Source organism: Pantherophis guttatus, chromosome 3, assembly GCF_059756535.1.
Source record: "Pantherophis guttatus breed Tessera chromosome 3, ASM5975653v1, whole genome shotgun sequence".
In the NCBI taxonomy this organism is placed as follows: domain Eukaryota; kingdom Metazoa; phylum Chordata; class Lepidosauria; order Squamata; family Colubridae; genus Pantherophis; species Pantherophis guttatus.
In genome coordinates this window covers 34,303,913-34,319,014 of record NC_142065.1, presented here as the reverse complement: position 1 = coordinate 34,319,014, position 15,102 = coordinate 34,303,913, and the positions used below count along the sequence as shown (strand labels likewise).

The following is a 15,102-nucleotide window of genomic DNA, read 5'->3' as shown; positions in this document are numbered from 1 at the left end:
TGACCTCAAACTCTTATGAGAAGTATCAAATTAGGGCCTCTATAATGGACCAAGGTAGCTGGTATATTAATAGGAAGATAGTAGAAGTATTTATGGCACTATATTGTGGCTAGGAAGCTGATTATGTCATGTTTTATTCAAACAAAAGCGATACAGCAGATGAATTGTCATATCCAAAATCCAGGAAATTTGTTATTCTTTAGTTACATTTAACATTTACCAGTAAAGAATGTGTATCATTTACTTAACACAGAGTGGTTCTGTGTACATCAGCAGGATTTGGAATAACACTCATATTTATTGTTTTTGAAATCTGAGCATTTTATTATGGCACAATTGCCAGTTTCTTTGCTAAACCACAAAAGCGTTAGGGCTGAAACTCTGGATTATGCTTCTATCAGCTGCAATTCCCTCCCCCATAATCAGTCACATGTTTGTCCTCCTTCTCAACACCCACCCAGTCCCTTAATGATTAATGAATTCCCCCCCCCCCAAATGAATAAGAAAAATAAACCCACGGGCATGGTAGATTATCTGGAAAACATGTAGAATATTTTTTAAATCTTTAGCTCTGATAAATGGCTGAAGTTAATGCTCTGTGGAAAAAGAAAGAGGGCCAATTCTGCCAGTATTTAAATGGATCTCACAGCTTTTACACAAATGGCTTTTAAGAAACCCTGCTAGGAATTGCTGTCCACATTTCACCTCAGATTTTCAAAGTGTCAAGTAGGCTTTAGTTACACATTTTCTCTTTTTAGTGAAAAAGGCCAAGTGGGTACTACAGCATGTAATGGTTTCTAAACAGGGTCACAGGTAAACCATATTAACATGTAGAAAGCTAAATTCATGTGCCAATGAATGGAAGCCTTGTCTGTGTGTCAATTAATACACTTATTAAACAGACATAGAAGTTGATACTCTGCCTTTCTCTTGATTTTTTTTTCCATCTTGAAATCTTCCTAGCATTTATAGCTATGACAATGTTTACTATTTTTGGAACCATCCTACCAAGAAAAGAGTCAGATAAAGAACAATAAGTAATTAGTAATTGTTAGTAATTAGTAATTGGTTTTGTTATTCATATAAGAGAAGAAGGAAATACTTACAGGCCTTTGGAATTTACTCTGAACCTAACAAAAAATATAACTTGAGTGTAATCTACATGAATGTAATAAAATGTATGTAAACAGTCTCATGCAACCTATAACCAAGAAGAAAGTATGGAAAGTTAATTCTTATACCCCTAGAACAGGATATTTATCATAAGACTCTCGATTAGGGATGCACAGTGGGAACAGTTAAGCCCCAAATAGGGCAGAATGGAAACCATCTTTTTCCATCAGGTCCAACCCAAGAACAACATAGAACAAACCAGCTAAAGTTTCATTCCTTATTTGCTCATGGTATATTAACAGAATCTTGCTATATTAAACCTACAGTACCCTAAAGTAAAGGATATACCTTGGGAGATTCTAGGGAGTGGTTATCCTAACTCTCTTCCTCTGTCTCTGATCCAGCTCTGGACAATGTTGTCTCTTGTCTTGCCCCCTGCCCCCCGGAATGTGCTCCCTCTTTCATTGCAGTCCATCATGCTACCTCTCCTTTGTAGACACATTCCATCCCATCTTTATTCTCCAGAAAGAAGGATACAACTCAAAAAAAGTCCTGTGCACCTGGCCTTTTAATCTCCAGCTTTCTTTCATGGACACTCTTTTTCAATCTTTGGAGCTCTTCTCCCGACATCCAAAAAAATATATAGAATGCTGCCAATATAGGATGAGCAGAAACAAATTAAAACTAAACATCTGATGAATTTAAAGCAAAGATAAAATTTAAAAAAACATCTCTCAAACAAGATTTTATTCCTAAAGCCCTGGAAACAACAGCAATCCCTGACCTTTCCTTGTCTACAACCTTTCCCCAGAAAAAATAAAATAAAAAATAAATCCATATACACTTTTCATATATAGTTTATAGGTCACATTGCAATTCAAGCCTAAAAACCAATTTAAATGCTATTTAATATGCTGAGCAGTAGCTAAAACCTATTTTACCTTGCATGGCAGTATATTTGACTTGCAATGGTATTTTTACACAACTAGGCACAAAAACAGGTGCAAGGCCTGTTTGTAACCAGTGGATGAAAAGTATTTAGGAGCCTTAGGAGCAGGATCCATCATACTGATTCTCATGACTTACCAGTGTTGGAGACCAAGCACAAGGATAACCCCACACCAGTGTAAATATTACCAGAGAGTATTACCATTACCACAGAGTGCAGGTGGTTACCAGTTTCTCCTAATATATTTTATATGCCAGCCAAAAGTAGATGTGCCTGATACTATATCAACTGCACAAGCTACCAATTAACTACTGAGCCAGGTTTAAGAATTTGGCTATAGCTATATAATTCAAATGTTAAGGAAAAGTAGGGCTGTATGAATGGTATATTGGTAGCACTCAGCTCAAACACCACTTTTAATTGTCCCTAGCAGTTAATAGGAATAGCACTTAGAGTTATATACTGCTTCACAGTGCTTTACAGCCCTCTCTAAGAGGTATACAGAGTCAGCATATTGCCCCCAACAATCTGGGTCCTAATTTTATTGATCTTGGATGGAAAGCTGAGTCAACCTTGAGCCGGTGAAAATCAAACTGCCAAACTGCTGGCAGCCGGCAGTCAGCAGAAGTAGCCTGCAATACTGCATTCTAACCACTGTGTCACTACAGCTCTTTAATATTGAACACCTAATTACAATGATCAGTAAATCAGTTGCACATATTTCTTGTGAAGCCAATACAATGCAGCACAGAGGACAAGCAGGCAGCAGAACTTGGAAAGTTTGGTCAACAGGAAAAGATTAAAATAGCTTTTCCCTAGCCATTCCCAAAGCATATGTATTGTTATGCAGATAGTTACTTTAGTCTGGCAATATTCTGTCTATCGGTTGAAAACAATAAAGGAAACTACTCAGAAATAACTCCATATGTCGCTTTAGGTTTTTGATAATATCACAGATTCCAACGTTACTGACTTTATGCTGTTGCATCTATACTATAGCTTCCCATAGAAGAATGTCAAGGATCTCAGCCAACTATTGGTATTTGGAGATAAGGTCACCTTCCAAAAGTGCACTAGATATTTGTACATTTGATATGAATGCCAGGGACATTTGGAGAGGCCATGATGAATAATTTCTTTTTCATTCTCACCCAGAAAGTTTTTTTTTAAAAAAAAAAGCTATGAAAAGGAATGTTTCAGCATTGGGGAGGGGGGAGATGAGGGGTTCATGTCAACTTCACACTCATGTAGTAAAGATGTCTCCTAATGTGAAGTCAGCTAACAAGAAACTTTAACTGAAATCATATTCACACTTTTTTCATCTTTGGGGTATGGGCATGTGGTTTCAATTTCCATAATTCTCAGCACTACTGGGAATTCTAGACATTTAACACATCTGGAGAGTAAAGACTGAGGAAGGCTGTGTTGTAAAAGGAAGTGTAGGCAAGGTGTAAGAGAAGGGGAAAACATTAACAGTGAGATTGTGTTCTTCTTGCATGGCTCTTGTTGGTTTTCTTAATGTTTTGCTATATATTTGTAAATTCATTCTGAATTTAAAACCATCAGCTATTGGTGAAAAGGTTTCTTCTAATTTCTTACATTGAGGGGATAAATTGTGTACAAAATTTAGTTTTCAAAGCTAATTCTTCTGAGTGTAACTAAACTTTTAAGAAAGAAACAGAAGTAGAAATGTATTCACTGAGAAACTTAATCTCTTGGGAGACTTCTTCAAAATTGAGATGAGTTTTTTGAATCTCATATTGGTCTCACTTATTAACCACAAGGCAGTTTTCCTGTTAAGGTTGGAAACTTCAATTTCAACCACATATAAGCAGCCCTGATCTATTTTTTTATCTCATGTAATTTTATGTAAATCAAAGTGTCCCAATTGCTGGGATCTAATCAAATCAGAACAGCTAGAAAAGGTTTTCTTAATTTTTTAAAGTCTGTTTTCTTGAATTCAATTAGTTTGGTTAGCCACCAAGTGATAATATTCAGTTTTATTTGTAGTCTTCTTGTTAGTTATGTAAGGAAAAGCTTGATTTTATGTGTTTCTACCTTTGGATTAGGCATCTGCCACTTGTGAAGTTCAGAAATAACAACTATCTTTCCATGGAGAACAGTGCCTTCTCTTTCCCCAACTCAAAATAGCAAGCTTTATAGTAGTTGTTGTCTTTGGCCTTTTTTAGTACTTTCCCCTGTGGAATTGTAATGTCTCTACAAATAGATATACTATAAGTGAAATTGCAAAGTAGCAGTTTTGGATCTGATCTGAAGACACAAAGCCATTACCTTGGCACATTGTTCTTTTCATTTTCAAAAATAGAATTCTCAAAATTATTGAAAAGACTTGCATGTATTGTGAGCATAAAATGTGCTATTGCTTTAATACTACAGTACTTTCTGCCCACACGCACATAGAGCATCTGCATGCAGCCTCTCAAAAACCATCTCATAAGTGCCCTCAGAATTTGACTTGAGAAATGAAAGCTACCATTAGAAAAAGTGATGCAAAGCTTCCTGGGTGAATGAAAGCTAACTTCTGCTACTTTGGAATCCTTTTGTTTGGATAGACTGGAATTAAACATCTTTTTTTTTTAATTTACCCTTTATGATTTTAGACTAATGAACAACTTGTGGAAATAAAAAATAATATTCTAATATTTAGCTATCGTGAGATAGAGGCTGGGATGAATAACACTATATAGTTTTTTTTTTTTACAGTGACAGATTGTATATTGATCACCTTTAAAAAAAAAAAAACTGCTCAATTCTATTCACTTAAATGAATTTTTATTTATTCCATATATATGACTAAGCAAGTAAATACCATTATGATATTTATGCATACGTAGCAGTGGTGGGTTCCAACCAGTGTTACCACTGGTTCTCTTCGCGCACACGCTTAATAACGGTAGTATAACGGGGCAGGCGGGAGGGCCCAGCTCCCAGTCAAAGAGAACCAGTTCGGTGACGTCACAACATCACCACTACCGGCTCGCCTGAACTGGCCCAAACAGGGAGCAACCCACCACTGATATGCAGGCTAAATAAATGCTGAATGGTTCAGCAACCATGCTCTATTTTGGTAATATTTTGTAATGGACAAGAACAAGATTCCAGATTAACACATTCATAACATGCTCAAGATGGCGGCTTCCTGCTGAGCCGCTACCACCGAGGGGGTGTTGTTTGGACTACGGGGGGTCTTTGGGGGCCAGACGAAACAACTATGGCCCCTACCAGGCTAGCGGAGGCTATTGCCAACCTTTTGAGAGCTTTTTAGCTCTCCGGAGCGCTTCCTGGCCAGAGGGAGTCGGGTGTTGCGGAGGAGGCGTTTGGGGGCGTTGTCGGCCCGGATGGCTGTGGCGGCGGCCTTTGCAATCAGCTGGCAGTCGCCTGAGCAGCGGTGGAGACGGCGGCAGCGCAGCGCTCTCGGCGGACTCCTCGTCGGAGCCTCGTCGGAGTCCTGGGTGCCCAGGAGGTGTTGGCGGGGCTTGGGGAAGACGAGGAGGATGGCGGAGAGGCTGGCAGCTGTTGTGGCGCCAGCCAGGGAGGAGGCTGTGATGGCGGCTGCGGGCTGGCGGTGGAGGCGGCGGCGGCAGCCTGAAGGCTGCGAGGGAGATGGCAGGAACTAATTCCGGCGTGATCATCTTGGACTGACCTGGGCGGCTGTGAGGTGTGTGGCTGTTTGTGACCAGCTCACTGACGCCCAGAGGCCCCACAGTGAACTGGTGGAGGCTGAACCGGGTGAGCGTTGTGACCGGGAAAGACCTAGGGGGCGATGTGGAGGACCGGAAGAGGACTATGGGGATGTTTCCCCCCTAAACGCTCTGTATTGCTCCCCCCCTTTTCTGCCGGGTTTCACCCGTATGATGGTCCCACGCTATCCAGGCCATTTTCAGTCTCAGCTGGATACCACCATCATTTTCCATCTACTTTCCATTGGATCATCTCCTGATATGCCCACTGCACTAACTCTGTAAACCGACTTATACTTCTGGGCCTATGGATTGGCATTGCTCTATCTGTCCTCCCTAACCGAAAGGAGAAGTTTACCTTAGGTATGAGTATTGAGGGAGTCAGCCTCGGCTATTATTTCCATCGTTTCTGGACTATTCTTGGACTCCTCCCACTACCATGAAGGCAGTGGCGTTTTCCAATGTATACTACCTAAGACTTATATACTTTTCCGTTGGACTCTTAAATCATCATGGTTGATCCCCTGGTTATAAGCCATAACTACTCCCAGTAACAAATGTATTCGGTGTCGGAACTCCTCGCCCTGCGAGATTCTCCCCACTCGCAGGTTTGGCCCTCCACATTATCGAGGGCCTATCTCGATGACGGACTTTGGAGTCCAGAGAGATGGCATGGAGCAAGGAAGAATTTGTGGGGTTTTTTAGGGAAATTTTTTAAGATTTTAAGGGGTTCTGGGAGGGGGGTTTGTAATGATCTTTCTAGAGAAATTGGGAAGAAGACTCTGGGGGATGGGGGGGGAAATCCACCAGGGTCAGAGCCGAGCCCGGCACAGGGTAACGATTTGGGAGGTGTTGGTCGAGGGACTGGGAAAGGGATGGGGGACGATACCTATGAGGTTTGTACCATCAGCACGGTAGATGGGAGGGGCAGATATGGCGGGAGCAGGGGACCATATCATGTGTTGGGGGCTCGCACTCGCTGTTTGAGAGCAATTGCTTGCCCCGGTCCCCATGGCTCCTCTTGGAGACTAGGTGGCTTAGATACTCAGGATCTGGGCCTTCGGCTGATGTTATGCAATGCCAGGTCCGTGGTTAATAAGGCCCCCCTCATTCACGATCTTATACAGGAGGGAGGAGCGGACCTGGCGGGTATTACGGAGACCTGGTTGGGCCCGGAGGGTGGCGTCCCTCTGGTTGAAATGTGCCCACCAGGCTTCAGAGCATTCCATCAGCCGAGGGCCCAGGGGAGGGGCGGGGGGGTGGCGGTTATTATTAACGAGGATCTGGATCCGAGGGAGACCACTGTGCCTCAGATAGCCGGATGTGAGTCCCTCCTTGTGAGGTGGGGCCGTGGGGTTCAGATGGGCTTGTTGCTTACGTACCTGGCTCCCTGCCGCGTGGCAACAGCCCTTCCTGAGCTACTCGACGTGATAGCCACGGTGGCAGTAGATACACCCAGGCTTTTAGTCATGGGTGATTTCAACTTGCCATCTGTCGGTGAAACGTCTGAGGTGGCTCGGGAGTTCATGGCTTCCATGACGGCCATGGACCTGACCCAGTTAGTTCATGGCCCTACTCACAGGGGAGGTCACACTCTGGATCTGATTTTTGTCTCTGGCCAGTGGTTGAGTGGTCTTGTTATAGGGGATATAGACATGGAACCCTTGTCATGGACTGACCACTCACTCCTTCGCCTAGATCTTCGAACCGCGACCCCTCGCCGCAGGGAGGCGGACCCAATTAGATGGATCCGCCCCAGGCGCCTGATGGATCCTGATAGGTTCCAGACGGAGCTTGGGCCATTTCCTGAGGATCTAGCACATGACTCGGCCGAGGACCTGGTAGCCGCCTGGGATCGGGCGGCTGGTGGGGCCTTGGACCGAGTTGTGCCTTTGCGGCCTCTGACCCGATGCCGATCCCGGGTGGCTCCTTGGTTTACTGAGGAGCTGAGGGAAATGAAGCGCCGGAAAAGACGCCTGGAGAGCGGTTGGAGGGCCAGTCTCGCTGAATCTGATCGAACACTGGTAAGGTCGCATATTAAGGCCTACCTAGTGGCGATAAAGACGGCAAAGTCTAACTACTTTTCCGCCTCTATTGCGTCATCAGGGAATCGTCCGGCCGCCCTGTTTAGGGTGACCCGCGCCCTGCTCCATCTGGGAGTGCGGGAGGATCCCTTAGAAGGCAGGGCGGAGGATTTCGGACAATACCTGTATGACAAAATCGCTCAGATCCGGGGGGATTTGGACTCTGACTGGGTAGATCAGGGCAGGGTGACGAGGAACAGTCTTGAGAATGTTATCTGGGAGGAGTTTGATGCTGTGACTCCCGATGATGTGGACAGGATTTTGGGGAGACTTAGTGCGGCCACATGTTTACTGGACCCGTGTCCCTCCTGGTTGGTACTGGCTTCCCGGGAGGTTACACGAGGCTGGCTCCAGGGCGTTATTAATGCTTCCTTGAGTGAGGGTCACTTCCCCGCTGCCCTGAAAGAGGCGGTGGTGAGGCCTCTCCTCAAGAAGCCGTCCCTGGACCCAGCAATATTGGCTAACTATCGTCCTGTCTCCAACCTTCGCTTCATTGCGAAGGTTGTTGAGAGTGTGGTCGCGCAACAGTTTCCACAATTCCTGGAGGAAACATCCTATCTGGATCCGTTCCAGTCAGGTTTCAGGTCTGGGCACAGCACGGAAACGGCATTGGTCGCACTGGTTGATGATCTCTGGAGGGCTCGGGACAGGGGTTATTCCTCTGTTCTGGTCCTATTAGATCTCTCAGCGGCTTTTGATACCATCGACCATGGTATCATGCTGCACCGGCTGGAAGAGTTGGGGGTGGGAGGCACCGTGTTACGGTGGTTCTCCTCCTTTCTCTCCGACCGGTCGCAGTTTGTGTTGGCAGGGGGGCAGAGGTCGACCTCGAGGCCTCTCATTTGTGGAGTGCCGCAGGGATCGGTCCTCTCGCCCCTTCTGTTCAACATTTATGTGAAGCCGCTGGGCGAGATCATCCGTGGCTTTGGGGTGAGATACCACCAGTACGCTGATGACACCCAGCTGTACATCTCCACCCCAGGCCACCCCAACGATGCCCTTGAAGTGATGTCCCAGTGCCTGGAGGCTGTGCGGATCTGGATGGGGAGGAACAGGCTCAGGCTCAACCCTTCCAAGACTGAGTGGCTGTGGCTCCCGGCATCCCGATATAGTCAGTTGACTCCATCACTGACTATTGGGGGCGAGTCTTTGGCCCCCACTGAAAGGGCTCGCAATCTGGGAGTCCTCCTGGATAGGCAGCTGTCTTTGGAGGAACATCTGACGGCTGTTACCAGGGGGACCTTTTATCAGGTTCGCCTGATTCGCCAGTTGCGGCCCTTTCTTGATCGGGATTCCCTGTGCACAGTCACTCATGCCCTCGTCACCTCTCGCCTTGACTACTGTAACGCTCTCTACATGGGGCTCCCCTTGAAGAGCACCCGGAGGCTCCAGCTGGTCCAGAATGCAGCAGCGCGGGTAGTGATGGGAGCAACATGGCGCTCCCATGTAACACCACTCCTGCGCGAGCTGCACTGGCTCCCGGTGGTCTTCCGGGTGCGCTTCAAGGTGTTGGTTATCACCTTTAAAGCGCTCCATGGCATAGGGCCTAGCTATCTCCGAGACCGCCTGCTGCTACCGATGACCTCCCATCGACCCGTGCGCTCCCACAGAGAGGGCCTCCTCAGGGTGCCATCAGCCAAACAATGTAGGCTGGTGGCCCCCAGGGGGAGGGCTTTCTCTGTGGGGGCTCCCACCCTCTGGAATCAGTTGCCCCCGGAGATAAGAAGAATCCAGGACCTCAATGCCTTCCGTCGTTCCCTGAAAACCTATCTTTTTCAGCAAGCCGGGTTGGCTTAAGAAGAAATTTTAAAATTTTTAAATCCTTTTAATTAGTCTGTGATTTTTAATTTTTTGGGCCAAATTTTATATATATTTTTAAATGTTTTAATATTTGTATTCTATGTTTTTTATCTTGGCTGTACACCGCCCTGAGTCCTCAGGGAGAAGGGCGGTATATAAATTCGAAATTAAATTAAATTAAAATTAAACAATAAGGATATAATACTCTAATATATTTCACGGAAGTGTTTGGGACAAACCATTGATCTTCAACTGCTTCAATGGAGAGAGTATGTCTTCTGATAAAGTACACAATTGCAGCTTTATTGATGTTTGTCAAAGATATTTTGCCTGTTGTAGTGAGTTGGTCCAAAATATGGTTTTCAGAGGCAGGATTGTGGCAAAGATAACTTTCCATCCATTCGATCCACTGTTGTTCCTGTCTTTCTGGCGATCCTAATTTGGCCAACCATGTGCATCTTTGAAATTAGCATAGTTGGTTTCGTAAGTATATGGATTCCTTAAGATCACATTATTATAATTATATATACAATAAGAAAACATAGCTGTCAGTTCCTTAGCTGCTGTTGGTCTTCATTTGTACTGAGTTTCTTCACAAGAACTTGGGATATGATAATTTATCAGTGTAGGATATGTGTGGATCCCACAGATGGAAATTTTGTCAATGTGCAGATTTTCTAAGTATCATCCAAGGCTTTTTCATATGCCACCTAGTGTGCCGATCGCTACTGGGACCATAATTGCTGCTTTATGCCATAATCTTTCAACTTCAATTTTCAGATCTTTATACTTTGTGATCTCTCCAGTTCTTTTTCTTCCTGGTATTGCCACATCAATTATCCATATTTTTTTTTCTTTTCAGCCAGTTAAATATGGTATATTATGCACCAAGACTATTCAGTTTGTATTTGGAAATCCCACACTATTTTAATATGCCCATTTTTAACTATCTTTTAATCAGATTTTCCAATGAATCATTTTGGCAACTGTGTATGTTGTTGTTTATAATCTCTCTGTGCAATCTTCTTGTATGAAATGACTATTTTTTATTGTTTCTTCTGTTTCTTTGTACAATCTGGATTTGGAATCATTTGATTATTTTTCAATTCTGGCCTTAATTGCATTAGTTTGAATAGCTTGCTTTTGAGCAACCAAATCAAGCTTTCAGCTTCTTTTTTAAATGTTAGAGTTATAAGCTACTGCCAGGTTTTATTATTATCCGCTTTCCCCTCAATTTTTTGTAGAAGTTGGCCATATATTGGGCTTCCTTGCCAGCATTGTTTCCTATACATTCAGGAAATTCCAATTTTTAACTTGCACTAGTGTTTGTTCTTGACTGTCTTTTACATAATCAGCCAATCCATGCTTTTCTTCTTCAAATATTTTGTTTGACTGACTGAAAGAAAACCTCTGTTTCCATTTCTATGAGCCAAGTATAGTATCACTAGGGGAATGTTGTACACAGTGAATTGGGGTTTTGGGGTTTTTTTGGTCCAAAATGTGCAGTTCAGCTTGTGTCTACTTAATAATTCAAGTATTGTATCCTTTCACAAGTATGACCCAGGCTTTGCTGGTGTTTCCACAGTTCAATTTTATCTAGCAATTTTCTCTCTGATTGGATGTATTATTTACTAATCACATTTGTTTATGCTTGATGTTACCCAGTTGTAAAATGTCCAAATACTTATAGGCTTTATCTTGATGGCTTCTCTGGTTTGGTCATTCAGCATTCCCGTTCTATCGTTGTTTGTGACCAAATTATTGCTACTGTAGCACATTTCTCTAGGCCACATTCCATTGTCACATTTGTGCTAAAACTTCTTATAGTATTTGTCAGTGACTGGGTTTTTACTTGTTTTTTATTTTCCATAAAGCTTCAGATCATCCTTAAAAAGCAAATGTCAGAGTTTATTAGCCTTTTTTGCTGTTTGATAGCCAACGTTTATTTTCTTCAAAATCATTAAAAGTGATGTAGCAATGACAATAAAAAAATCGATAATGAGTTACTCTGGAAGATGCCCCTCGTAATGTTGACAAGCCCATATTTTTTATTTCCAACCACTAATTCTGTCTACCAGTTCATAAATTTTTTTCTATAAATATTCTAATGTTTTAATGATATCAGTTGTTTCCAAATATTTGATGATCCAACTGTGTGGAAATGAATCAACAAAAGATAACCATGTAATTTTCACTAATGCACAATCCACTCCTGCAAGCAATTTATTCCTAAATCACAATATCAGGTCTTCGGTCCACTTAGTTGGGGCCATGAATTTATCTTTCCAAGTTGAAGGACTTGGAAGTGATAAGAATGTGGAGAAATCTATTTCTGTTCTCTACACATCAATTTGATGTAATGATTATGTAGTTCAAAAGAATATGGATACTAAAAATATTGCATCCTATCATAAAATCAATTTGCTATAATATGTAAATGGATAATCTATGTACAGTATCAAGTATCCTGAGAATTACATTCATTTGAGAATGCTTACCTAATCCACATACTTGTTGAATATCTTATTTATATTTAATGTAATTATTTGAGAAATGTCACATGGAATATAAATACCTAAAAGTTAATAATATCAATAAACATACAAAAATTATAATTACCTGTTGATATCAACACCTTCTTAACAATCACATAACATAGCATCTCAATTTATTAATCAAGTGCTTCAGAGCCAGAATCAAAGTATGATCAGAAACAAAGAATAAAATATCTCTAGCATACAATATCAATTTATATGCTAATGAATTATGCAAAAAATAATCCCATATTTTTTTTATTTATTTATTTATTTATTTATTTATTTATTTATTTATTTAATTTGTATACCGCCCTTCTCCCAGAAGGGACTCAGGGCGGTGAACGGCCAAAATTAAAAATACATACATTACAAAAGTTACGATAATTAAAAAGAATTAAATCATTGGCTTCCCAATTTAAAACCCCCAAGTCTATAAAATTTAAAATCCCAATTAAGAACCATTTAGGCTAGGCCAGCTTGATGGAATAAGTAAGTCTTCAGGGCCTTACGGAAGGTACGGAGGTCCGGGATCAGTCGTATTCCAGGAGGCAGCTCGTTCCACAGGGCGGGTGCCCCCACAGAGAAGGCTCTCCCCCTGGGGGCCGCCAGCCGACATTGCCTGACCGATGGCACCCTGAGGAGGCCCTCTCTGTGAGAGCGTATTGGCTGGTGGGAGGCTATCGGTAGCAGCAGGCGGTCTCGCAAATATCCTGGCCCTAAGCCATGGAGCACTTTAAAGATGAGAACCAATACCTTAAAGCGCACCCAGAAGACCACCGGCAGCCAATGCAGCTCACGCAGGAGAGGTGTTACATGGGAGCGCCACGTCGCTTCCATAATCACCCGCGCGGCCGCATTCTGCACCAGCTGGAGCCTCCGGGTGTTCCTCAAGGGGAGCCCCATGTAGAGAGCATTGCAGTAGTCCAGGCGTGACATGACGAGGGCATGAGTGACCGTGCACAAGGAGTCCCAATCCAGAACGGGGCGCAACTGGCGTATCAGGCGGACCTGATAAAAAGCCCCTCTGGCCATGGCCGTCATATGCTCTTCTAAAGACAGCCGTGTGTCCAGGAGGACACCCAAGTTGCGAGCCCCCTCTGTGGGGGTCAGTGACTCGCCCCCAATAGCCAGCGATGGCACCAGCTGGCTATATCAGGACGCCGGTATCCACAGCCACTCGGTCTTGGAAGGGTTGAGTTCCCATCCAGACCTGCACGGCCTCCAGACACTGGGACATCACTTTGAGGGCATCATTGGGGTGGTCTGGGGTGGAGATGTACAGCTGAGTGTCATCGGCGTACAGATGGCATCGCACCCCAAAACCACGGATGAGCTTGTCTAGTAGAACAGGCAAACAGTTCTAAACAAATATAAAAAATCAAAATGGATATCCTTATCTGGTATTTCAGTAAAGTGAAAAACTAGATTAAGGCAGCCATTGATTTAGACTTAAAGCTGTGTACAAAAACTGGACCCATTTTATAAATCCTATGGGAAATCCATTGCTAAGGTAATTTAGCTATGATAATATACTATCTATAGATTTCATTGGAAGCTTTGTCTGCAAGTAATAGGATTGTGGCTTTGTCTTTTCCATCTTTACTCAAATCAATAACATTAACATTAACAGCCAAATATTATCTGATCTATGTCAAGTTTGATTATTCTTGACAATTGAAGCAATCACTTGCTGATGTCTGTTGGGTAAAATACCAGTTAAGACTTTAATCAGTTAAATAGGATGTTAGCACCTACTGTATGATCTTTACCAGATATAACATGACATATGCATCATATTTCATTCATTAAATGAAAAGGATAACAGTTCAGTTTTAAAAGATATCATCAGATAAAATTGATAGCGTTTGGATAAAATGTATCAACAAATATTTTTTATCATTCCGCAAGAAATCCATAAAGTCCTGTTACATTATCATTACTCTATTTTTTTCTTTCTATTCAATAATGTCCAATTTTTAGAGACGGCCTGGACTGCCCTGCAGTTTTCTTGGCAAGGTTTTTCAGAAGTGGTTTGTATTGCATCCTTCCTAGGACTGAGAGAAAGTGATTGGCCCAACTGCCCAAAAGTCACCCAGCTGGCTTTTTGCCTAAGGCAAAACTAGAACTCACTGTTTCCTGGTTTCTAGACTGATGCCTTAACCAGTACATCAAACTAGCTCTTGCCTTTACTGATAACCAAAAGTAAAAATCAGTCAAAAAGCAATTAATAATTAGTTTGTTTGTAGAATACTCTTTCTAAATTTGATGTCTCCATGCCAATTCTAAAATACCATTTTAACTTGTGCAAGCAATAGGAAACTTCCATGATAAGCCCAGCTATATTTTTAATCTCTATTTGTTTTCTGGTACTTTTGATTTCAGTCTGAATTTCTGTTTTTGGAAAAAGCATATAAAATTCACTTTCATATCACCTATATACACAGATTGGATTTATAATAAACCTAGCACAGATCCCTTGGGCAATATGCAAGACATAAACAACTGTACAATCAGAGCAGTATCATCCTGTTTCTCTTGTTTAATTAATATTTTCTTCTTGGGCTTTTCAGGCATATAAAAGGAAAACTGAAGCAGCAAAGAAGGAATATCTCAAAGCTCTGGCAGCCTATCGGGCCAGCTTGGTTTCCAAGGTAACAGACTATGCTTCATATATGAATTTCGATGGTTGTAGCAATGATAAATTAGTTGCAACTCAGGGACATCTCTGGGGAAGAGCAAGTTTGTAAGAAACACACTATAACCATGCCATCAAAATGAATTTAAGTGTTAGCTACATTCTGTATGAACTAAGTAAAATACTCCAGCATGCCTCAAGGATATATAGTAAGGATTCTAGTTTTCTTGGTTTCAAGAAAATAACACTGAATGTTCTGGGGTTTCCTTGCCATCTTTGGAGA

At 42.5% G+C, this 15,102-nt stretch overlaps 1 protein-coding gene across 11 annotated transcripts in view; it reads left to right on the top strand.

The window, feature by feature from the left end:
- The window catches only part of TOX2 (TOX high mobility group box family member 2), a 261,657-nt gene that overhangs the window by 231,437 nt on the left and 15,118 nt on the right, over positions 1–15,102 (top strand). For all 11 annotated transcript variants that reach the window (XM_087889233.1, XM_034414059.3, XM_034414055.3 and 8 more), the window contains one exon: positions 14,755–14,835. In XM_087889233.1, the coding sequence (XP_087745359.1) occupies positions 14,755–14,835 (81 nt within the window). The remainder of the gene's footprint in view (positions 1–14,754; positions 14,836–15,102) is intronic.